Source organism: Bubalus kerabau, chromosome 16 (assembly GCF_029407905.1).
Source record: "Bubalus kerabau isolate K-KA32 ecotype Philippines breed swamp buffalo chromosome 16, PCC_UOA_SB_1v2, whole genome shotgun sequence".
Classification (NCBI taxonomy): domain Eukaryota; kingdom Metazoa; phylum Chordata; class Mammalia; order Artiodactyla; family Bovidae; genus Bubalus; species Bubalus kerabau.
In genome coordinates, this window is record NC_073639.1 from 44,880,952 (window position 1) to 44,906,651 (window position 25,700).

Here is a 25,700-nt window from a genome sequence, read left to right on the forward strand (position 1 = left end):
CCGTTGACCTCTGCAGGGTTTTGGCTGATGATTTTTTAAATATGAGTTTGGACATGGCCTAAGGGTTATTGCAAGGAGCAATGTAGTGCTTTGCTAGAAGTAATCCAAGCAGAAGTCAATGTGCCTGGCTCAGTTCAGGCAAAGGAGATCCGAGTAAGGCTGTTGTTCAGTCCCTAAGTCACATCCGAATCTTTGCGAGTAGGGAGGGCATCTTAAACAAAAGAGACAACTGTTTTGGCATTGGGATCATGCATTTTTCTGCTGTAAATTAACACAAATTATACATTTATAAATTGACCTTTGAAAAGAAGGTGAGCTGGAGCCATCTGGAGAGGCTGACCCTTCTGGAGAAGCTGATTTGGCTGTTAAGCTCCTTGAGAAGACTGGAAAGAGAGCCCTTTGTCCTGCTACATGGGCTTTTCTTCTTTCTTCACCTTTTTGCTTTTTAATTGAATATTTGCCAAGGAACTATATAGAAAATGCTTTCAAGGAACTCCCAGTTTAGTCACCAATGGATTCTAACAATGGAAATACATGTCCTTGGGAGGAAAAGTATGCTGCTGGGATGTGAAAAATGCACTCTTGATGAAACAAGATTAGCCAGATCCATACTTCTTAAAGCTGGGTGGTGGGTATGGTTGAAATTTTCCATCAAAAAGTTAAAGCAAATCTAGCTCTATGAGGAAAATAAAGAAGAAAGTAAGATCCTGGAGGTTATGGCTGAACTTTTTCTGCATGTGGATAAGGCCATCTTTGAATTGAATAATGACAATGAAACCGAGCAAGACTCCAGTAGCAGTAAAGACCTAGGCCCTCACCTCCCAGAGATACCTGTCCCTCCCAGGAGACAATCCTCAGGCACCAGAGGAAGCCACACCAGGGGGGTGAGATGCCTGCTTCCATCACAGTGGTCAAGAGGCATCCTTCTGACAGGTCAGTCTCCAGATGCCACAGAGACCACTCCCACTGGCCCTGCACCCACGCCCACCTGCCTCAGCAATGTATTTGCACTGCATTTGGCTGTCATGTCTTGCCCTAAGTCTTCACTGTCATTTAATACAAGAAAGAATAGTAGGAAAATCATATCTATCTACTATAAAATTTTTGTGAAGAATATTATTTATTATTGTTCCACGTCTCTTGTATAAGGACCCACAGGATAAATTCTATTAAGAATTCATATTTTTAAAAGAACCAAAAAAAATTAGTGTTAGAAAATAATTAGTCTTTTCTGAGGAAATAATGTTACCAGTCAAAAAGAATTAACTATCTCACTGTCTCACCCGCTTCTGCAAGCACAAAGCAAAACAATGTGTAAAAAAAAAAATGCTTAATCACATGACTGTTTACCCTCTGTGTGACTTGTGTGACTTAATTGTATCTGTGTGTTTTACAGAAAGTTGCCTCAAACTCATTTTGAAGAATCCACATTTGTTCAAGAAGATAGCTTGATTGAATGACAAAATCACTGTCATATGCCCAAGTTTAAGTTTGATGTGATTAATGACTTACCTATTTCAATACGTGTCATTCTTCCTTATATAGTGGGATATGACTGTCATGCAGCATTTGCATCCCTAGTCGAGGTGCATATCACACTGTATACTTTGCTCTACAAATTTAGTTTAAATTTGTTTAATTTCATTTAGTTTTAAGTATTTCACTGATAAGTTTTATATCCCATTGCCCATTACTATTTTTCCTGTTATATTGGTCAATTCTTGCACTACATATCTTTGAAAAAATGAAAAACAAACACTTTTTGGGGAAAAATTCAGGTTTTTACCACTCCAATGATGAGGACTTAAACTATTCCTTATAATCTGCTCAATTTTGATAACATTTTCCCTCAGTACAGATTAAGAATGTCAAAATGTGAGTCCTTTAAGTTAAAAAAACCCCAAACCTTTATTATGTGAATTTAATTGTATACTAAAGCTAACTATTTTATGAACACAGTAGAACTGTCAAAAATATGCTATTTGAAACCCAGATTCCTATTAAAATTGAAGGATGTTTCAAATTTTTATGTAGTTGTACTTTAGATCAGACAATGTATTTTAAAAATTCAGTTTTGTATGCTTGCACAGGTGTGTGGCTAAAATGTTTCAGGCAAATTTTATTTATGATTATGATTTAGGAAGCAGGGGAGGCAGGTAAACAACTGAACAATCTAAGATACCAAGAGTAGAAATAAGAGCAATTAATTCGTGTGTAGGCATGTCAGTCCTGGCACCATAAGGAACCTGAAACATTCTAAACTGGATTTTATACTGAAGGCAGAAAGCAGTCCTGCGTACAGTAAACTTTATACTAAGAAGCTTTGAGATGTCCATGTGGCTGTGTCCCTTCAGATGATGCTCTTAGCTACTGTCTCAATTTTCTCGTCTTCAAATCGGGGACAATCCTATCAATACTAGTCCTATCTACATCAAAATAAACATTTTTGTTTTTCTGTTACCTGACTATGTGCTACATGTCTGGCACTCAAAAATATCAGATGAAGCAAATTACATTATGAATGCATGATAAATGGCACCATCAAGAGACAGTACTTTGCTTCAGCACTTTCTGAAAACCTTCTTTAAAACACTGACATACACTATGAAGAGGGGCTAAAGTACTCTCTGTCTTACAAGGATGCCATGAGATTCAAGTGTGACAATATACACAAAAGCATTTTATATCTATAAACTATTACATAGAGATAAATATTGTTATCAGTCAGATTCCCAGGTGACTCAGTGGTAAAGAATCTGCCTGCCAATGCATGAGACACAAGAGAAGTGGGTTTGGTCCCTGGGTCAAGAAGATCCCTTGGAGGAGGAAATGCAAACCATTCCAGTATTCTTGCTGGGAAAATCCCAGGGACAGAGGAGCCTGGTGGGCTACAGTCCATGGGGTCGCAGAGTCCGATACAACTGAGTAACTGAGCACACACATTGCTATTAATAGCAAATTACAATGTATCCCAAAAGAAATTAGGCAAAATGACCAAACAAAAACTGCAAAGGTATCAAAGATGAACAGACTTATTAAAATGAAGTTAGTGACATTCCCTTAGCAATCAAGGACACGAGACTAAAGGTGTCAGTTTATCCACATGAATCTGTTACATTGACTGTACTCCTGAAAAATCAAACTCCATGACAGACTTCTGTGATTCACTAAGAAAGCTTCAGAAAAGTGTGATTTACATTTGGAAAACAAAAATTTGGAAATGCAATACAGCTACTTACGGCAGTGATGATTGGAAAACTGACCACAGCACTGAGAGAGCGGTTTGCTATGAACCAACAGCAGGTGGCGATTGCCCAGAGGACTCCGGACAGGAACCCTGAAACACACAGACAGCACGCGTTGGCCAACCACATACCTCTCCAGAAAAGTCCACACTCCAGGTGGAACGACTACTAAAGCGAACACATCACACACTCCTATCAGCACCGACAGCCAACATGGGTTTTTGAGTCATGTTTATGACCATTTGGAAAACAAATATTTTCTCTTTTTGTGACTGCACTAGGTGTAAGGATCACCTTTTACCTTACTGACATTAAATCAAGTACCCAAAGTAATAGGTGTAGTAAAGATTGGATAATGGAGCGGGACCCAGGGAAGGTACTGGGTCTGAACATTTTCTGAAAACACCATTTACTCTAAGCCATGTACATAAAACTATGTGCAATTCAGAATGATGCTTAAATAAGGGGTGGGGTGTAACTTGGAATCTGAATAAAAATACCAGCTTAAAATGTTCAGGGTACTTTAGCTAGACATTCAGTAAATATTCTACCATTCTTCTAAAACTGTATAGTGGAGTAGTGGCACTCTTTGGCTTAAATGAATCAAGCACTCAAAAGTGAATCTCTGATACATGCTTTGTTTTGTTCTTTAAAAAATTTTTACTTGTGGACCTACATTCCATATTGAATTATAGTGAATTCTTAAGTGAGAAATTATAATTATATACAATGTATTTTTATAATTAACTTAAAATATATTAATTTTAATCTTTTAATGCATAATACATATTTAAATTGAATTTTTTAATATATTTAACAAATTTAAATTGAATTTATATATAATTTTTATAATTTATGTATTTATAATTCTTACTATATATAATTTCTCACTGTATATGTTTGAGTATATATACATATATATGGGCTTATATGGGCTTCTCTGGTGGCTCAGATGGTAAAGAATCTGCCTGTAATGCAAGAGACATGGGTTCAATATATATACAATTATATATAGCTTTCTTTTTATAATTTATATATTATTTATAATTCTTATATATAATTTCTCATTATATATGTGTGTATATATATATGTATGTGTGTATATATGTACATATATGAGCATATATGGGCTTCCCTGGTGGCTTAGATGGTAAAGAATCTGCCTGAAATGCAGAAGATCCATGTTCTATATATATATATATATATATATATATATACACATACATTACCATCAATGCCTAATAGATTAAATTCAAAAGCATGTATATTTGACATAACTTTTTTTACACTCTGAAATAATTTCTCCTAACTTTTTTGAAAAAAATACTTGTTTTCCCTAGTGATAATATAAAAATATGTGAAATTCAGAATGATACTTAGCTTAGGGGGAAAAAAGTCTGGAATTTGAATAAAGATACTAGCTAAAATTTTCAGGGTATTTTAGCTAGACATTCAGTAAGAATTCTACCATTTTTACATCTACTAGTACACATTATACCATTACTATAATGTCTGAAGTATAGTAAACATTCTGTACTATAAAATGGTACAATGGTGTAGTGGTGTACTTTGGCTTAAATGAATCAGGCACTCAAAGTGAATCTCTGGCATATGCTTTATTTTGTTCTTTAAAAAATTTTACTTGTGGATCTATATTCCAAATTGAATTATAGTAAACACCTAAATGAGAAATTATAATTCTTCATCATATATATGTGTGTGTGTATATATATATATGTGTGTATATATATATACATATAAAACCAACAATGCCTAACTGATTAAATCCAATAGCATGTTCATTTGACATACCTTTTTTAAACTCTGAAATAATTTCTCCTAAATTTTTGGAGAAAATGCTTATTTTCCCAAGTGACTGCAGATTTGTATATGTGGATACCTTTAAGAATAAAAGAGCCCTAGCACTCTGACTTTTAATGTGTATCCTTACTGAAGAAAAAATACTAAAGTCTCATGCTCATCACACACGGTATTTCAGTGGAGGAAACAATCTCAGATTCACTGGTCCAGTTCTAGGTTTAGTATTGATGACTTGGCATTTCAAATCCAGTTTCATAGTTTTTAAATCCTCCATATTTGGTGGTGAACTGAACCAGAGCAATTGAGGGAAGGAACACACACACACACACACACACACACACAGAATGGCTTCATTTCCAGAAGACGAGTATTCAAGCTAAATTAATAGGGAATGATGCATTCAAAGCGTAGGAAGATTTTTCTGTAGTAAAGATTCTTACCTGGCAAGACTGCTTCAGGATGTAGTTTAGGATTATTTTTCATGGCTACACAGTAGGCCAGAAAGTAGACTGTACTTGTGAGGAAGATGCCACTGAAGTGCGCAAAAACGTAGTCTAAATCTGGAAGTACAGATAATAAAAATCTCAAGCATATCATGTTAGTCATTTCAAATGTATTTAGAGTTCTAAGAATAAAACAAGCTCACCAAAATTAACCTCAACTGTAAAGGAAGCATTCATTATATTTTATCATACTATTTTTCTGCATGCTATTTATAGAGAATTTTAATTAACATATTTAAAATATTAAGAAGTTGGTTACTATAATGAAATCTAAAAGGCTGGCTTTTATATTGTCTTGGAAAGCTAAGTAAGAAATGACAAACATTATGTGAATATAACATTAATATCTCATTTTTTAAGAACAGGTATTCAGACTTAATACTACTGATGGCTATAGAAACTAGCAAATCTCCAAGTAGATGGTATTTAGGGGGTAGTATGTAAAGAACTTTGGCAGAGCTGATTTTATAGGTTGCATTGATCAATCTGGAAACCAGTGTCCAGGTTGCAGCTATACAGAAGGATATTCAGGAAGTTATTCCAGGGGATTTAAGTATTTGTTATAAAACTAATTACATGGTGAAGTTAATACACAGATGGTGGCCCAAATTCTGAGAAACCCAACTCCACTGAGGAAAGCAGATGGTCCTTTTCCATAGAGATGGGTATAGCAGGTTCTTGGCCGGGAAGGTCACTTTGGGCCCAGTGTTTAAACTTAATCTAGAGGATGAGCAGCCATGCTTAGAGAGGAGAGCTTGAAAGTCAAAGGGCTTGTCTATTCTTCTGAGTCATATCATAACTCATCTGTCCCAAGACCATCACAAAAGGCAGCTTAACCTAGCGATCAGAAACACAGACCACCTGGTGAGACTCCTGAATCCACCATTTGCTAACTTGGAGACTTGAGTAAATTAACTTATATCTCTCTGTTTCATCTTATTGTAAAACCAGGATAATAATGGTACCCAAACAGTAAAGCTGCTATGAGGGCCAATCAAGTTATTATTGTAATTAGAAGAGTGCCCAAGATACAGCATATACTGTTTATATGATCATTAAATAAATGAAATAAAAACTATGCCCCCTTGAATGAGTTTTGAATGAATCAAAATAAAGTATGTTTCTATTAGACTACATTTGAGTTGCCATAAAAAGATCCCTTAGACCTGATAGTACTATTTATGTGAAGAGATTGTTAAGGACATTGTCCATTATGCTCCAGGACCAAGAACAACTGTGCTTCTGAACAATCAGTTGTTTTTATCTTGTGTTTGCTGAATTCTGGGACTGATCTGATTTCCTTTGTGGCTGTAAGAATCCTGGAGCCAAATTTATGACTCATTACTAGCAAGTGTACGAGTGTGGTGCAGTTTTTAAGACTCGTTCATGGTTCCATTTTACTTGGTCATTCATTTTCCCTTCCCTCTTAATTTTTCCTAAGTGATTCTATTTTTATTAGTATTTATCCTTTAAAACAAAAAGAATAAAAATACAAAAAATATTTGCATAAAATCTTAAAAAACACAGAAGGTAATAAAAGTACTTTGGGAACTGTTTGTGGGGCTGAACATATAAGGGAAAAAACAAACCATGGTGTCTATTCAAAGTCAATCCATTCAATTAGAGTTCAGATCCCAGTTTTTCCATCCATCTGCCCCTCATGACTTGCCCTCCAAACTTCTCCCTTATCTGAACACAGATGACATTCATTTCCCATGCCACTGAGGTAGAACTGACTTAACCATGATCTCCTTTTATCATCATAGATGTGAGCCACATTTCAATATAATCACAGGATCCTGAACTAGACCCTCTCATCTCCTTCTGAGCCTGTAGAAGGCTGTTGCACGCAGTGTGGAGGTGACGTCTGAGAGAGGAATTCTATCACTAGAACCCGAGACAATTTGCAAGCATTATATTGGGTCTTTCAATGTACTACTTTGTGCTTGAAAAATAATATCCTAAGCAGGCTATATTTTGACCTTTACTTGATTTGAAAGCACTGTATGCTACACTTCAGCTTCTTTTTTAAAGAGGAGACGAACACACATTTTCCCAGAGATCATCAAAATGGAAAATAACCTCCAAATCCTGCAGCAAATCCAGAAACCATATGTTAAGATACAAGTAGCTGAAATGAATCTTGACTAAAATCGATTCCATTAGTATGCTGAAGATCATATGAAAATACTGAAATAGTCCTTTATTTCTTTTAGTTTCCAGCGCCCTTCTAATTCACCACTCACAATGACAAAGTAAGATCAAATCTGATGAAAGGAAATTTATACTTTAAGACGGGATGAGAAAGCTTAAGCATAAAATTGTCTGTGTCTGTCTGGGCTTTCTCCCTCTCTAACACAAAGTGTGCACCTGCCTTTTACTTTAATCAGAGCTTCTCAAAGATGAGGGCACTTGCTTGACCATAAAGATCAATTTCTTTCTTTCTTCTCATGCTAGTGATGTATTAATAACTTCTTAAAAGAGTAACATTCTTTCCCAGCTCTGCAGGGGGTCATGGTGACTCGCTGTTCACTTTGTACTATGCTTCCCTAGACTATGTATCCTTGGTGAACTTTATGTGAAATGTCAGTATGTCATTTTGATGTACATCCTTTGTCTCAAAAGTGCCTTCAACTTTTAACAGGTGGAATTGTTCTCAGAGCTTCAGAGAGTGGGTCTCCCGGGTTATAATGCTCAGTTTGGCTGAGATAAAATTTCCTTTTTTCCCTTCTTAACTTGATTTTTCATTGTATTTCCATCAACCAATCTATGTACCAATATCTACCACAGTCTGTTTCTTTTTATAGTCTAAAGTAGAAACACAGGTATTGAGTTCACTTATGAAGTAAAATGACTTTTTCCTCTCACCATTCTGGCTTGCCCCTGCATATATACTATCATTTCTTTTGCTGTGGTCCTTGATGTAAATGATGGGCACAAATGTAGATCCATAGAGAATTCCAGATATCACTGCGAGACTGCAGCCCCTTAAAAAACAAATACATTTCTATTCATCTTGGCCCAAAGCAATATTTCTGCCACACATAAATGGAATCATATCTAAAGCATGCTTCAAAATGTAAATCACAAGGCATCACATAGCAATTACCCATCTATCTCAATCGGGGTGATGAGCAAAAGTCCCAGGAATGCCCTGCAGCATCCAGGGACCTTGCTGGGACACAGCTTCAGCCCTTCACTATCTAACGGTGGAAGGACATGATTTACAGACACTGTAAAGGATTATTATTATAAATTGTCATTACATAGGTGAGAATATTGCCATCATCGTCTACAAGTGACATGAAAAAACATGGCTCTCTAACTAAATTAGGACTTCACTGGTAGCTTGGAGGTAAAGAATCTGCCTGCAGTGCAGGAGACTCGGGTTCGATCCCTGAGTCAGGAAGATCCCCTGTAGTAGGAAATGGCAACCCACTCCAATATTCTTGCCAGGGAAATCCCATGGACAGAGGAACCTGGAGGGTTACAGTCCATGGGGTCCCAAAAAGTTGGACCATCCTGGGTGACTTGTAGAATCTTAGTTCCCCAGACCAGGAATTGAACCTGGGTCCACAGCAGCAAAAGCTCCAAGTCTTAACCAATGGACTGCCAGGAAATTCCTTAATAAAATAATTTGAATATTTCAGATAAAATATTACTTTTGTAAAAAGAAAATGTTTTGCCTTAAGCAGTAGTCATGTTGGACCTTCATACTTGGGCTATATCTGCATGAAGCAACAGTCTTCATTGACTTTGGTGGGAGATGATTAATATTTTAGAACAGTCCCTTTAGCTTAACATAAAGGAGAATGGCAAGAAACAGGAAAGAGTTTTAGGCAAAAACCATTCCTTTCTAAGCTTAAAAATAAATTCTTAAAGTCCATTTTAGTGGTGCTTTGAGGAATATGAGACTGTAAGTACTCATAAGACCAATAAACTCTGTTCATGATGGAAACCTCTACATCATGGTAAAGACCACGAATCCTGGAGGAGGGTCCCAAACAGATCAGACTAATGGACTAGGCTCTCCAATGAGACAACTGAAAGAGCGCTTAACAAATATTCCCTGAATGAAGGTGATGCTTCATGAAGAACGTTTTGTTGGAGAGATCTATTTTATTTCAAAGCAAAAATAACATATTTCTTTCTTCCAAAGCCTATAGGTTAGTTCATTCTTTCATTCATTTAATTGATTCAAATATTTTTTGAGCACCTATTATGTGCCCAGCACTGCTTCTTTCCACTGTGAAGACAGTGTATATACTAACAGAGGACATGCTTTCTGTTCTTAAAGTATCACCACATAAAGTCTAAAACAGCCCTCAATTGAAAAATGCAAGCTACATACTACTACGTATTCATATTTCTTATATAAACATATAAAGGTTCATACGTAAAACATATCATTCTCATATTTCTTTGCTAGCCCCCTAAACCCCTAAATATAGAAGCTATTGTTGAGCCTAAGTCTCTCACTCTTTACAGAGACAGCACAGGGGTGGGGACTAGGACCTACATGGACACAAAATATTCTGCCATACTTGACAATAAATACCTCAGGATTATAAAACTCTCTGATGCATGAGTGGAGGGATTCCTAGGGCACAGTGGTCATCTTGGCTAGAGATGTGGATTGCCTAATTCGACAGTGATTGCTGGGAGCATATTGGTTGTCACACTCTGTGGCCTGTACTTTTCCTTTACTTTGCTTTTTTTTTAATCTTTCCTTTTACTTTAGGCATGAAAGTCCTGCAAAATGAGATTGCTTCCGTGAGCAACTTATTGACTAGAAACACTGCAGGGGCTTAGGAATTCCTTGAAACACTGAGACCAAGGCCGTCTGTGCTGTAAAATTCAGCAAGGGACTGAATTTTAGTCTCTCTACCATGAAGTTAAGAAGTCAAAGCTTGTGTTACCATTTTTATCTTGAGCTCAAATGGATACAACTCTACTCTGCTTATCCTTGCTGTAACCATATATGAAACAGAATAACAGAACCTCTTCTTACACTAAGCGGCTTTGTGCTGTAGAAAGTTTATCCACCCAGGAACAGTCAGGATCAGGATCTTGAGTTTTGTTAATCACCTAGTGAAAACATTGGCAAAAACCAAAAGAAAAACAGCATTCAATTAATAGCCACACTGGTGACAAGATTTTCAGTGTTTTTCTCTTCTGTCTCAGATACACTTTAAAAAAAAATAAAACCATGCCACCCTGCATTCTGATTCTGTGGTCATCACTAGACTCACATGTTTCCAATTCTGTTTCTGTTTTACTCAGAATGGTCTGGTCTCTTTTAAAATGTTTTTCACAGTTTAATAAATGGCTACTTTGATACACCTATCAAAACTAATGAGGTTATTAGTGCTTGCATTTTATTTGCAAACTTTAATAATCTGTCAGAGGATGAGATGGCTGGATGGCATCACCGACTCGATGGACATGAGTTTGGGTAAACTCTGGGAGTTGGTGATGGACAGGGAGACCTGGCGTGCTGCAATTCATGGGGTCGCAAAGAGTCGGACACAACTGAGCAACTCAACTGAACTGAACTGAACTGAATAATCTGTCAAGAAATTAGAACTTAAGAGTCTTCTACTATGGAGTACTTAAGATCAACAGGCATATTTTTATCCAGATTTTTAAAAACTAAATTGGTTGCTTAAACATTTCCAGCCTTGTTTTAAGATTAGCTCATATTCTAACTTAGGAAAAATTTTGCCCAAGCTCATAATATTTCTATCAAAGTAATCATCTTTGTTTCTTAGCTGAGGTTTCCTTGATGCTATACTCCTAATAGTAAGAGATGAGAAATTAGAATTGAATTCTTTGTTATGTGCTAGGTCAAGCTTTCTTCTGACAATGATGCTTTTTTCCCCCATGAGGACCTCTGGATGTATGGCTGCATCATAATCAACACTTTATGCAACTTTAATCTTAGTTGGCTTACCTACTGCCAGCTTGATGGAAAACTCTAAGGCAATTAGACTCCTATGTAGCTTTCCCCAGGTTGCATTTATTTCTTCCCCTCCTCCATTGTTTGAAGGGAGGTTGGTTAGGAGGTATCTGGAACACTAGACAGGGACACCAGACACCTTCTCCCCATCTCACTTCTCCATCCTCTCTAAAGAGTTCCCTGATTAGAGATGCCCGTGGATGAATACATCTCTTTCCTCTTACACCTAAGCTACTTACTATTTAACTTGACTCCCCTGGTGACTCAGATGGTAAAGAATCTGCCTGTAATGCAGGAGACCCAGGTTCGATCCCTGGGTTGGGAAGATCCCCTGGAGAAGGAAATGGCAACCCACTCCAGTATTCTTGCCTGGAGAATCCCATGGACAGAAGAGCCTGGTGGGGGCCACAGTCCATGTGGTCACAAAGAGTCAGACACGACTGAATGACTAACATACTTAATGTCAATTTAACTAAGGTTTCCGTCACCTTAGCTGAGAAGAGTTTTGATATGGGAAAGATAAAAGGGGGGAGAAAGATTAATTTTGAAGTAAGGTGTAGAGGCTGTGCCTTCCAGGGGGGCATTGCCTGAATGTGGGGGTGGGATGTGGGATTGAGGCCAGCTTGCTAGCACTGGGCCCTGGGAGGTGGACAAGATACGTGCCATAGGAGGACAGGAGTGTGTGCTCATGGCCATGGGGGTTTGCCCCGAAATCGCTTCTGTAGGGTGGAACCACTGGGACTGGTACTGTGTGGGCTGTCTCGGAAAGACTGTCCCTGCTTAATCTAAGTTTGCTATGTTCAGACTCATTTAGCTTCTTTAAGGTTAAAACACAGACTCCTTACATAGTTCCTGTCTTCACCTTTGAGTGGAAGAGATAGGGCAGAAAAATGAAAAGAAATCCAAGTCTAATTCCTATATTCATATGACCTGATTTACCTTTTCATTAACTTCCTCTGATCGGTTACCTGCTGCCCTCCCTAGAGTTATTAAAACCTCCTCCCTCCTCCTTTCCAGGTAATTTTCATCCTCCTCTGTAGTATTTAGAATTGCTGTACCAAGACATCCTTAAGTTATTACAAAATATGGGCTTGTATGAACATCTACTAGGAATCTACCATTAATAAAAACAACTAGACCTCTGTATTCGTTGAGAAATTTTACTGTGGAAATACAGATTGACTGCTACATAAACCTACCCATGATAAATGCGCTAAGATATTTCAGATAGCCTTGATTTAACAACATGCCCCACCATCCTCTCATCTGAGTTCAAATCTGTGCAGTTTCCTTTTATCCTAATTTCATGTTTCAGATCAAGGTGGTTCTCATTCTGTACTCACATGCTCTGATATCAGTGGTGTGGTGTCCACAGAATATGTGTTATTTGGTATTTCACTTTTGATGAACAAAAATATGAAAGCACTGTAAAGAAAACAAATTTTAGTGACATTTATCATAACCCTGGTTCACATTAAGATGCCTGCATTTTAAGGGAAAACAGAGCTAAAATGAAGACCTAATGGTATTGCTTCCAAACTGCCTTTGCAGAGATCCTGCCATTTCTCCAGCACTGACATTCTCTTTGATGTCTCTCCTCAACCTTAATGTCAACAGTTTAAAAGCTGAATTCATAAGCTTCCCTCCAAAATCAGCTCTTTCTCCCAGTTTTCTTGTTTCAGTCAATGACCCCATCCTTCTTTTTATTCCTGCTTAGTGCTGGAATTACATGGTAAGAAAAATACAAATGAAAACTACATTGAAATGTATGTCTCACCTATTCTATTGACAAAGCCCCAAAAGCTTAACATGCTTGAACAACCTGGAGGAGAAAAGCACCACTGATATGAATGCAGACTGTGTGACCCCTAGGGAGCAGACTCTGGGGCCATGAACCAAGGGCACAGGTGCGTCCACTCCTGCCCTTACCAATGCTGCTCCAGGCCCTATCACACAGGCACAGCCACACTCAGGTGAGCTGATCTTCATGGTCATGTGATGGAATAAAACACAGCCATAAAAAAGGAACGAGGATACCCTCTATGTTCTGATATGGAAAGACCTCCAGACTATTTAAGAGATAAAGACACATGTAAACCTAATGATTTCTTTTGCCCTTGAAACTCTCTCTCCTAATTTACTAACTATTCATGTCCAGCATCTTTGTAATAAATACCTCAATGACTTTGACTTTTAAAAACTATCCAGAAATGTTAAAATGTGTTACTTAATTAACTGAAGGAAAGTTACAACTCTAGTATTCTTTTGCTTTCTTTTTTTAAAACATTTGCATGGCTCAAAAGTGAAAGCAATATAAGAAGTTTTCAATGCACACATGAGACTAAAATAGTATAGACAGCTGGGGGCAGACGTGGGCACCCAGACATGCTATCATTTGTATAAAAATTAAAAATGTCTAGTGGTTTCCTTACTTCAGTCTCTTGTTTGCTTTATACACTTAACCGGCTCCATACTCCATCCCATAGGAAATTCAAGTTTCCTTTTGATTTTTTAAAAATATATTTATTTATTTATCTTTGGCTGTGCTGGGTCTTTGTTGTGTGTGGGCTTTCTCTTATTGTGGCAAGTGAGAGATACTCTCGCTAGTTGTGCTGCGTGGGTTTCTCATCGCAGTGGCTTCTCTTGTTGCAGAGCACAGGCTCTAGGTACATGGGCTTCAGTAGTTTTGACGCATAGGCTTATTTGCCCTCTGGCATGTAGGATCTTCCCAGAGCATAGATGGAATCTTGTCCCTTGCACTGGCAAGCAGATTCTTAACCAATGAACTGCCTGGGAAGTCCTCCTTTTACTGCTCTCTAATTCATGCCACACTCAACCTTCCTGAACATAACTCCCCCATGGACTTCTTTCTCTGACCAGCCTCTGCTCCAAGCTTTCATGTCTTGCTTGCCAGCCTTCCTTAGCTGGGCATACCATATTTTCACCTCTTATTCAAACTACAGAAGAGGTGACTACTGACTGTGAGATGGGAGCTCTCCCCAGGCCAATCCTCCCCAAATCCTCCTCTTTTCTGAATTCCTGCAACACTGAGAACCGTCATCACACAATCCAGACCATTTTCCATGCAATCTTTTTTCTCTAAAGATGTTCCAATTTTAGAAAATTGAATAGGAACCACATTTTCTATCTCTTTCAAGGTCCTCAAAGTACTTGCCTATCTTAATTGTTAAATATGTAAATGTGTGTGCTCATATATACATTAATTCGCAAAGCTAATGTTAGACACTACCTTTGCATTTTCTCCTCAAAATTACCATGAAAACTTTCTACTTTGTATAGACCAGTCTGTTTTCTAATAACAACAGAGAATGATATTTTAGAAATACTTGAAGGAGCTTCGGATCCGCCATCTGTGGTGGAACCACCGCCAAGGTGCAGATTTTCGTGGAGACCCTGATGGGGAAGACCATCACTCTCAGGTCGAGCCCTCACATACCATAGAAAATGTAAAGGTCAAGGTCCAGGATAAGGAAGGAATTCCTCCTGACCAGCAAAGACTGATCTTTGCTGGCAAGCAACTGAAAGATGGATGTACTCTGTCTGACTACAACATTCAAAAGGAGTCCACTCTTCATCTTGTGTTGAGACTTTGTGGTGGTGCTAAGAAAAGGAAGAAGTCTTACACCGCTCCCAAGAAGAACAAGCATAAGAGAAAGAAGGTTAAGCTGGCTGTTCTGAAATACTATAAGGTAGATGAGAATGGCAAAATCAATCGCCTTCACTGGGAGTGTCCCTCAGATGAATGTGGTGCTGGAATTTTTATGGCTAGTCATTTTGGCAGACATTATTGTGGCAAATGTTGTCTGACCTATTGTTTCAACAAACCAGAAAACAAGTAATTGTATATTGGTTAATAAAGATATGAGCTAACATTAAAAAAAATACTTGAAGGATCCAGAGAAAAGTCCTTGAACGCTTCTTCAAACACCTGTACGACTTTCCAACAAATCAGTTAACCTCGCTGACCTTCAACTGTTTTCATCTAAAAAATGGGGAGAGACCCGCTTTAGAGAGCTGTGATGAGCAACTGTCCTCCGATAATTATGTTTTGGTCTATACTTCTCATAGTGTACAATTATAGTCTTTAATAATGAAAAACAATTCAAAAAAATGATCACAAAATTCTCAAGGTACTTTTTGGCACATGATAAAAGCTCAAAATATGTTAATCAGTTGAGAACCTTAGCTATAAACTGGATGGAAGAGAAGGGTGCTGAGCATATGAAAGAAATCAAGACTAAGTCATCTGAGCCTGTGTGACTAGACACAAAATGGGTAAGTCAGAAAGAAGAATCCCAGCTAAGTCAGGTCAAGAGAGGATGTGGTGGCACTAAGTTAGGGCCAGCTAATGAGACATATCATATATGTCAATATATTAATATGAACATAAAGGTAAATAGATCACATGGTCTTCTGGGTTATAGATGCAAAGAACTTGGTGCAGTTTGTCAAACACAAAGTTCCATGAGAAAGTCTAGAAATCTTGTCAAAAGCATGGGAAGCAAAAAAAGAAAAAGAAAAAAAATTAATTATATTACAGGCAAGGGTGCTTTTCTACATTGTCCACCTTTCAATTTCCCTAGATCTGCAACTTTCTATTAGGAAAACTGATGTGCGTGTGTGTTTACACTGACAACTGATTTCAACAAGTGTTTATTCTGAGTCAAGCACTGTCTGAGAGTGATGGTGAGGGACATGGTATCCAAAGAGGAGACTTTGTCCTTTAGGATCCCATGGTTTAAGGATAAAGATAGTTGTGTGAATAACACAAAACAGACCTGGGGGATGTGGATAATATCAATAGAGGAAGTGCAAAATACAGTAGGAATTTAGGAAGAAGAAAACATCATCAGATGGGAAATCTTACCTGAAATTTCAGGGTGGCCCTCGAAGCAGAGGAAAGGGCTTTTGGGGCTGAGGGAAGTGCTAGATACGCGGTGATAAATAATTCCAGGTCAATGAGGTGACAACCCAGGAGAAACCATGCTAGGAAGAAGCACTAGATCTGTAACTATGAGGGACATGCCAGACTAAGGAGACAGATTTATTTTGAATCCAGTGGTGAGCCTTCAGAGGTTCTTAAATAGACGAGTGATGTCCTGATTTGAGAGCAGATACAAGCAAGTCATTCTGACAAAGTAAAGAACAGAACTAGGGAAATGAGATGTGAGATTTTTACAACTGTTTACAGGTGAGTAGATAGACAGGGGCCAAGGCAAAGGAGGGGAGGAACTTGTGAAACATTCAAAAAGAATTTTACAGAATTAGATATGGGGGGTTATAAAGGAAAAAAAAAATAAGAAGCCTGAGTTTCTGAATTTGGATGACTGTGACTAATATCTTCCACGCAGAGATGAAATGCAAGAAGAGAAATCAGTTTTCAGGGAAGGCTAAAGTAAGAAAAGTATTCATTTTTTTAAAAATAGTACTTTTTAAATTAATTAATTTATTTGGACATACATGATGTGGGAATCTTAGCTCCCTGACCAGGGACTGAACCTGTGTGCCCTGCATTGAAAGAACAGAGTGTTAACCACTGGACCACCAGGGAAGCCCTAAGAAAAGTAATTCTGATTGAAAATGTTGAAGGCAAAGAGAAAGGAACCAACAGCCCAGGGTTTGCACAGTTTTGGCCTTGTTCCTGACCTGGCAGGGTTCCCTTCCACAGGTAACCCCACCTGAAATGGAGTAGGAGGTGCCTGGAGAGCACCTACCTTAACATGACTAGCCTGCTCCACAGTTCCATGTAAGGACCATGGCTCTGAAGAAAGGTAACGGCTGGAGTCCAAGACCTGGGTTTCTTCACAGTGCCATTCTCCAGGGAAAACAAGAAAGTAAAGAATGGAGACAGATTCAAGGATAATCCAGAGCCTGCTTTTAACTGAAAAGGAACTCTGTCTTTTTATGAATTCTGACTCCAGGATCTTCACTAAAGCATGTCTAAGAGAGTGTCTTGAACTTTGTTTCTTGGCATCAGTTCTACTTCTATCCTGAACCATGGAGCCCAGAAGACTGAAAACTATGTTTTCCCAAACTGTGCTTCATTTTGGCTTTGCCAGCAGGAGACACATGAATAAGGCAAAGGTAGGGAGGCGCTATATTGCCTTCGTGGGGGCTCCAATGGCGGCGGTAGCTCAGGGCAGGGAGTCTGTCCCCAGAGCCAGCAGGAACAGGGGCTCTGGGGTTTCTGGTGAGGCCACTTTCCTTCCCTTTGCTCCTTTGGTCCTTGTAACACTTTGGTCAACAATTTCCTCTGTTAAATCCTCTGCTGCTTAGGATGCCTGGAGTGGTCCTAATGTGGAAAGTGACTGATCCTTACAATAGATATCATGTAGGAGAAACGTAATGTTAGACATGGCCTAAGCAACCGTTTAGACATGATGGTCAGGAGGACTGAAGCAATCACTGCAATTTTAAAAAGAAAGCAACATCTTAAACCAAGATGACCATATGTCACGTTTCCTTTTACTGACCATGAGACTCCAAGGTATTTCAGTGAATTCCACTCAGAATAAACTAATTTATAAATTTCTCTTAGGAAAGCATAAAATTTTTTAATAAACAGAACCTTTATTTAAACAGAGGGAAAGGAAATTTCTCACACCCTGTGAGGATGGTAGAGCCAACAAAAAGAAAAAGGTGCCTCTTCCTTCCTGTCCAGGACTCAGTCAGGGAAAATCCATGCACTCCTTGCTTACTGTAGCCTTCCCAGCTTCCTTCTCCCCTCTATAGAGTTCTCCTCCCTTTGCTGTGGGAGACTGGTACTGGCTTGTCATGGCCGCAGACCCCGAATGGCAATTCTCTGTTGATCCCGAATAAACCCATTTTGGCTGGGGACTATCTGGCCGTGTAGTATTTATTTTAGGTCAACAAAAGAGAGCCAGGATGCACCACAAGCAGAGACCATTGCATCTCCCTGTCTCAGATCAAGCTTCAGGCCAAACTGGGAGACTCCCCAGGCACTCTGACTAGCTGATTGCAGGGATGGACACCACAGGTCCAAAGAGGAAAGAGTAACTGAGCATGGAACAGTTACTAACAAAAGAATGACTACTGTAATTAAACTTATCCAACATATAGAGTCTTAGCTACGTGTCTAACATATTTTATTTCATTTAATGCTCAAAATGTCATATAAGGCTGGTGCAATTATTATCCACACTTTATCCCCAGACAAAGAAACCAAGATTTAGGGAAATTAAGGTCACACAGGTGGAAGTGGTAAATCATGAATAATCTGTCATTTCAAAGAATGTACACTTTCTAAAGAAGAAGGAATATGGAAAAGAAACAATGTCTGATGGACTGGGTAAATTGGTCTTAAATTACCATTAAGTCAAGATAATCGCATGCCACATTCCAATTCTAGGGAGTAAAAAATGGTTTTTGAGAAAGCTATTCAAAGCTCGAATGCTATGTGAATTGTACACAAGGCACAAAATTGCCTCTAACCAAAAATGTCAAGAATCTGCTATTGTAGAATAATCTATATTATTTCCTCTCTGATTGGCCTGGAACCACTCTCGAAGGCAACATTTCAGTGACAAAGAGATTGTTCCTGAATGTGACTGGGGAAAAGTCATCACCACAGGAGGAAGAGAAATATAGTGTTTTTTCCCTGAAGAATAAAAAAGTACTAAAATCTTCGCAGGCAGTGTTATCCATTATGTGAGGTGCTGACAGGAAATATAGACAGAGTCTAGAGAGGAGAAGGGAGTGAATCAAAGGTGACCTAATTCAGCAATGACTTTTATGGACTGAACGCTGCCATGCAGAGACTCAGAGTCACTTTCACCCTCGTTCATGCAGTGACTATAACTAGATCCCCAAAGAGGCAGCTACAGAAGTGTGTGTTGTCACAGGTGAGAGTGTGCTTAACTGAGCAGGCTGAGGAGACGGGAGTGAGGCCATGGGAAAGCAGAAACCGAGTGGCAAAGAATCCGTAAGAAATGAGAAGAGCATGCCAGTAGCTATTTCAGAACCACAGGAAGCCAGCACAACGCTGATTCGTATAGGATTTTCTAGTTTGCAAAATATGGGGTTGGCTTAAAAGTTCATTTGGGTTTTCCCATAAGCGCATACAGAAAAATTCGAATGAACTTTTTGGCCAACTCAATACTTTAACGGCCATTTGATCCTCATTTATGAGCCATGTTTTAGGACTTTCTGAATATTACAGATAATGAAAGTGAGCTTGACAACAGCTGAACAGTTTCCCGGGGTCTCAGAGCTTTCTAGCTGTGAAGCTGGGGCTCCGGACCCCAGAGCTGGCATTTTGTATCCTCTGAAGTCATCATGGCTGTCAATGTAAATGAAGGATCTGAGGCAAAAATCATGCTGATTGATGAGATGTGGATGTAAAACAATGTAAACACATCAGGATCTTTAAAAATGGTTTTTGATGTTGGGAAGAAGAATTAAATGATTATAAATGGCCATGTACCTTACTACAGACAGCCCAGCTCCAATATAATTGAGCACTGGTTTTGCCACTTCTTCTGCATCCATTCCAAACCAGCCAAACCTGGAAATGGAGAAAGTCACATCAAAGTCGATGTTGCACTGTTTGCACAGAGACATGGATGGACCTAGAGACTGTCATACGGAGTAAAGTAAGTCAGAAGGTAATATACCATAAAATTTACATATTAATGCATATGTGGAATCTAGAGAAACAATACAGATGAACTTATTTGCAAAGCAGAAATAGAGACACAGGTGTAGAGAACAAACATATGGACACCAAGGGGTGGAAGCGGGGTGGGATGAATTGGGAGACTGGGACTGACATATATATAACTACTAGGTATAACACAGGTAACTAATGAGAACCTACTGTATACAGCACAGGGAACTCTACTCAGTGCTTTATAATAACGTATATGGGAAAACGATCTTAAAAAAAGTGGATATATGTGTATGTATAACTGATTCACTTAACTAACACAACATAATGAAACAACTATATTCCAATAAAATAAATAAATAAATTGTAAAAAAAAAGCATATTTTTGAATATGTGTGCATCACGCTGTTTAAGGCCATGGACTCAAGATCAGATTCCTGATTCAAACCCTAGGTCCATGATTTATTAACTGTGACTTGGATAAGTTAACTACCTTTACTGTGTCTCAACTTCTCATGTTTAAAATGGGGATAATTATATCTATAATTATACCTAATATACAAGTTTCTTATGAAGATTTAATGAGTCAGTATATGTAAAAGTACTTGTCTAAAAGAAAACTCCCTTTCACTTTAAGACTAAGAAATAAAGAAGAAAAAATAGGTTAAGTGGCTAAGTGAATGCTGATAAATTGACTGCAATTTTGTATAGAATTTGAAATAAACTTCAGTGACTATTTGGTTAAAGATCTCTACTCTTTGGCATCGCTTTAAATTCTGTTTTTAATCCCTTGATCTTGCAGTGACCATTACCAATAATCACTGTGAACCATCCAAGGATGAGGAAAAATGGAGGCAAGAAGAAGAAAACAGCACTTGTAAAAGGCAGACTGGGGGTGGAGAAAGGACAGGAAAGAATGTCTTGGAGGTTAGTTTGCTTCATTATAACTGAGGTTGCTGTAGTGCTTTGAGTAGGAAGAGGAGCTGGAAAAGTAAGGTTAGAATAAAATCCTCCTTCCATTTATCATCCCAAACTCAACTGGAATATTCATCTTAATGCTGACAGAGGGTGGCACAGTCCAACAGGACTTCTCTAATGTTCCATGGCTGTTCCATGGTTGCACAGGGCAGCTTCTAACCAGATACAGTGATGGAGCACTTGAGATGTGGCCAGTACCACCGAGGAACTGAATGCTTAATTTTATCACATTTTAATGAATTTAAATATACACAGCCACATGTTTTGTGGCAACCCCACCTGACAGCTCAACTCTAGAGCTGAGGAGTTGGCTAACTTTCCCATAAAGGGCAAGAGAGTAGATATTTTAGGCTTTGTGGACTGGATGGCCTCTGGTAACTGCTCACCCCTGCCTTTATGGGGTAAAAACAGCCATGCTGTAAATGTTCCTAAAACGGATGTGTTTGGTTGTGTGCCAATAATATTTTATTTACAAAGTAGAAGCTGGGCAATGATTTGCTGACCCTGGCTCAGACCCTACAGGGAAGAATATAGGCTCTAGAACTATTAGACCTGGGTTTGAACTCGGCTCATCAGCTCCGTGACCTTCAACAAGTCACTCATCTTTTTGTGTGTCAGTTGTCTTCTAAGACAGCACCTACCTCATTTGTTTGTGGAAATAAGATTAGAATGATTATGTGTACAACATGTGAAACAAAACAGTCACACTCAGAAAAGGAAAATAAATATCAATGCCCTTTCTCTCTCCTTATTTCATTCTCTAAAGAAAATTATTTATCTTGATTGGCGTGTTAGATCACTTCTTTAGAATTAAGGCAAATAATTCAACATAGCACATGTTACGTGTACGTCTTACAAGAAGTGACCTTTGTGAGGGCAGGAATCAGCGTTTGCCTTACACAGAATGTGAGTGAAGAGAATCTGAGTTGAAAACACCCTGTTTTGTGTTACCTTGAGCTTGCCCATCCAGTTAAGGCATTAAATGATCCCCAGATTAAGATTCCAAGGCCCAAACCAATGGTTTTGATAATTGGGACAACAGCTATGTTACCTGTAGGTGAAATATACAGAAGAAAGGTGTTATTTTTCAATACAGAAAATCTATTTGTAAATTAAATTAGTTTTAATTTCAGATGAAGCTTATGGGATTTGGACAAACTTAGTAAAGCCTAATTCCTCATTTTAAAAATAAAACAACCAATGTTTGGCATTAACCTCATGATTATGATTGCTAAAAGAGCCAGGTTTATGGCAAAATCCTACAAAGCAAATGTTAAATTAGCTCTTTGCCTAACTGTACCAATGTTCTTCATCTTTAGTGCAGGTCTCCATTATGACTATTTTGCAGAAGTTGGCCAATGATAAAATTAATGGTGACCATCCTCTTAGACTGGACCTAGACCAACCATTGGCAGATGCCCTTGGCTCAATATGGCCCCAGACTTTGCTCTCTCATGCTCATTTACTTGTCTTTTGGATTGCCCCACCCAGTGCTTTGTGCTCTTGAGGGTCACTCAAGACCAAATTCATGGTCATTTTTTTTTTTTTTTTCAGTTCCTGACCTGCTATCTGACTCAGTCAATATTCTCTTGAAAGGTTTTCTCTCTTGGTTTTCAAGATGCCTTCATCATCAGCTTCCCTCCTGTTTCTCTCATTCTTTGGCTGTTCTTTCTCATCATACCATCTGGATAGAGGCACCCTCTAAAAATTATCCCTAAAATGCACTCCTCCTCTTGCTATATTCTTTGGGCACTTGACTAGTTTCGTGATTTCAGCTATCAGCTAGAGACACATGCTTCCAGCACTAGCCTGGACCTTCTCCAGAGCTTTACTGCCAATAAGAGATTACTGACCAGATGTCCCCCATTGTGGGAATATTAGGAACTTTAAACTAAAAAGGTTCCAAGCTGAAGTCATCATTTTCCCTTTCATCCATGTTCTTTTCCCTTTTCTCCTCATCCATTTCAATGATACTGTCACTCTCCTAATCACCTACAATAAAATCCCTATATCACCGTTAACTCTTCCCCTTCCTCTACTAACCATATCCAGTCAGCTACTGTGCCCTACACTGTGAGATGGTTAGATAGCATCACTGCATCAATTGACATGAATCTGAGCAAACTCCAGGAGATAGTGGAAGACACAGGAGCCTGGTGGGCTGAAGTTCATGGGGTCCCAAAGAGTCAGACACAATTTAGCAACCAAAGAAAAATACTGTGACCCACATCATCCCAGTCTGCAGCAGTTCTCAAATTAAACTTTTCCCATCAACTCCTTGGGCCATAAAGAAGCCTGAGGGCCAAAGGACTGATGCTTTTGAACTGTGGTATTGGAGAAGACCCTTGACAGTTCCCTGGACTGCAAGGAGATCAAACCAGTCCATCCTAAAGGAAATCAGTTCTGAATAGCCATTGGAAGGACTGATGCTGAAGCTCCAATACTTTGGCCACCTGATGCTAAGAGCCTGATTCATTAGAAAAGACCCTGATGCTGGGAAAGATTGAAGGCAGGAGAAGAAGGGGACAACAGAGGATGAGATAGTTGGATGGCATCACCGACTCAATGGACATGAGTTTGTGTAAACTCCAGGAGATAGTGAAGGACAGGGAAGCCTGGCATGCTGCAGTCCATGGGTCGCAAACAGTCAGACACAACTGAACAACAACAACCAACTCCTAGTGTGAACAGCTGTGTGAATATAAATACTGCAGTGGTTGTCAAGATCTGCAGGATGAATGACTGGTCTCTCTGTTCCCCTCTCCTATTCAAAATGATGATCACAATCATACTAAAGTATACATGAGGTACAATAATTACAACTCTAGTGCAAATTTAACTCTTTTGTCCTCCAACTCATCATCTTCACTAAATCACTTAATTCTGTAGAGATTCAAATTAAGTAGGTGCCCAATAAATTTTTAACATTTAAACATCTATTTGCTTTTAATCAAATTACCTCTAGAGATCCTTGATTTTCTTTGTTAAAGAAAAGAAAACTCCCCCAGGGTTATATTAATAGAAGAAAAATATTCCTGATAGGCCAAGCAAAGGCATAAACTCTAGCTATAAAATTTCAGGCAATAGTGGTAAGGCAACAGAAGGAAGATTTTTGTTTGTTTTTGTTTTTCTGCCAGTGCTTTTGAAATGATACTGTGTTTGTATTTGTCTACTTCTAAGCACAAGTCCTAAAAATGCTATTAGTAGATAGGATTATTTAATAAGTATTTTTTGATAAACATGCTAGAGAAAGGGCAGAGCACTTATACTTGAACAAATAGCAAGTGAAACATTTTTCCTATAATAATTTATATAATAATATAAGTATAATAATTTTGCTATAATAATTTTCTAGCAGGAACAAGAAAGAAATCATTAAAAGGAAAGAGTCAGGAAAATATCTGAGTCAAAAACACGAACCAAAAATATTTATGGAGCATATAAATGAAAGAAATGAAATCATTAATTTCTAGTATCTATCAACATTTCCTTCTATTATGATCATAGTATCAAATGATTAAAGGATAAGTTATATTATACACTACCTGTTGCCCAAATGCAGCCCCCAACCATTGCAAAAGGCCAAAATTTAGGGCAATGTAGTATCAGATTTACCACCAAGGCAACCAACCATATGGCAGCACAAAGTACCCACTGGAGAAACATTCCTAGAAATAAAAAAAATCAGTGTCAGGGGCTCAACCCCATATAAGAAAATTAGTGCTTAGGAATATCAATGAGATGTTATAATAACAGTCACAATTTATTGAAAACCTATATTCCAGATGCTTTACACCTCTATTATAACACCTGTAACTACTACGCATCATAATTAACCCTAGTTCAAAGACAGAGAAAACAAATCTGAGATGAAGCAACTTGTCCAAATAGCTAACAGTTTGTAAAACTACAATTCCTTACTTGGCTCCAAAGCTTGTTCTACATTATGCATTCCTGCTTAACAGGGATCAAGAATTTTCTGCCAAAGAGTAAGGGCAGGACCAAGTCAATATATTTTTATTCAGATGTCATACTTAGTGCCATTCCTGACCAAAGAGAATGGCATTAAGAATTTCAGAATAGCACAGTAGTAATTTGAACCTTTGGAGATCATATGAGTCACTCTGAGATAAACATAAAGTCCTTTATGGCCACGTATAGGATCCATGCACTTGGAGTTGAGTGTCTGTGATAAGGCAGACATTCCAGACCTGAGAATTAGCCTTTCTACTCCCCTTCCTATGCTCTCGGCTGCTATCTGCCAGTTACTGGAAGGCCATGTGGTGATATGGGGTATATCCGTACCTTTCTGAGGCTCAGAAAGAAGGTTCAGGGATTAAAAGGACAAAGAAACATCAACCTTGGAAGAAACACTAAGGTTGTTATAATTCAACGTTATTTATAGCACTTTAGACTCTATTGGAAGATTTTTGCTTATTGCTACTCAATCTCATGGTGGAGGAGAGAAAAACATCTGTTAACCTCTAAAATTAGGAACACAGAGATGAAAGGGAACTTCATTTTACAAGCCCTTCATTTTACAAATG

The 25,700-nt window shown here is 38.3% G+C and overlaps 1 protein-coding gene and 1 pseudogene across 1 annotated transcript in view; one reads left to right on the plus strand and one right to left on the minus strand.

Annotated features, from left to right (window-relative positions):
* The window catches only part of TMEM144 (transmembrane protein 144), a 34,985-nt gene that overhangs the window by 7,179 nt on the left and 2,106 nt on the right, over window positions 1–25,700 (minus strand). The window contains exons 2-9 of the mRNA XM_055550205.1: window positions 24,699–24,821; window positions 22,105–22,204; window positions 19,993–20,073; window positions 12,872–12,953; window positions 10,581–10,657; window positions 8,438–8,556; window positions 5,507–5,626; window positions 3,240–3,337 (exon numbers count right to left, since the gene is read on the minus strand). Coding sequence (XP_055406180.1) covers window positions 3,240–3,337; window positions 5,507–5,626; window positions 8,438–8,556; window positions 10,581–10,657; window positions 12,872–12,953; window positions 19,993–20,073; window positions 22,105–22,204; window positions 24,699–24,821 — 800 coding nt within the window. The remainder of the gene's footprint in view (window positions 1–3,239; window positions 3,338–5,506; window positions 5,627–8,437; window positions 8,557–10,580; window positions 10,658–12,871; window positions 12,954–19,992; window positions 20,074–22,104; window positions 22,205–24,698; window positions 24,822–25,700) is intronic.
* LOC129630275 (ubiquitin-40S ribosomal protein S27a-like) lies at window positions 13,419–15,420 on the plus strand (annotated as a pseudogene).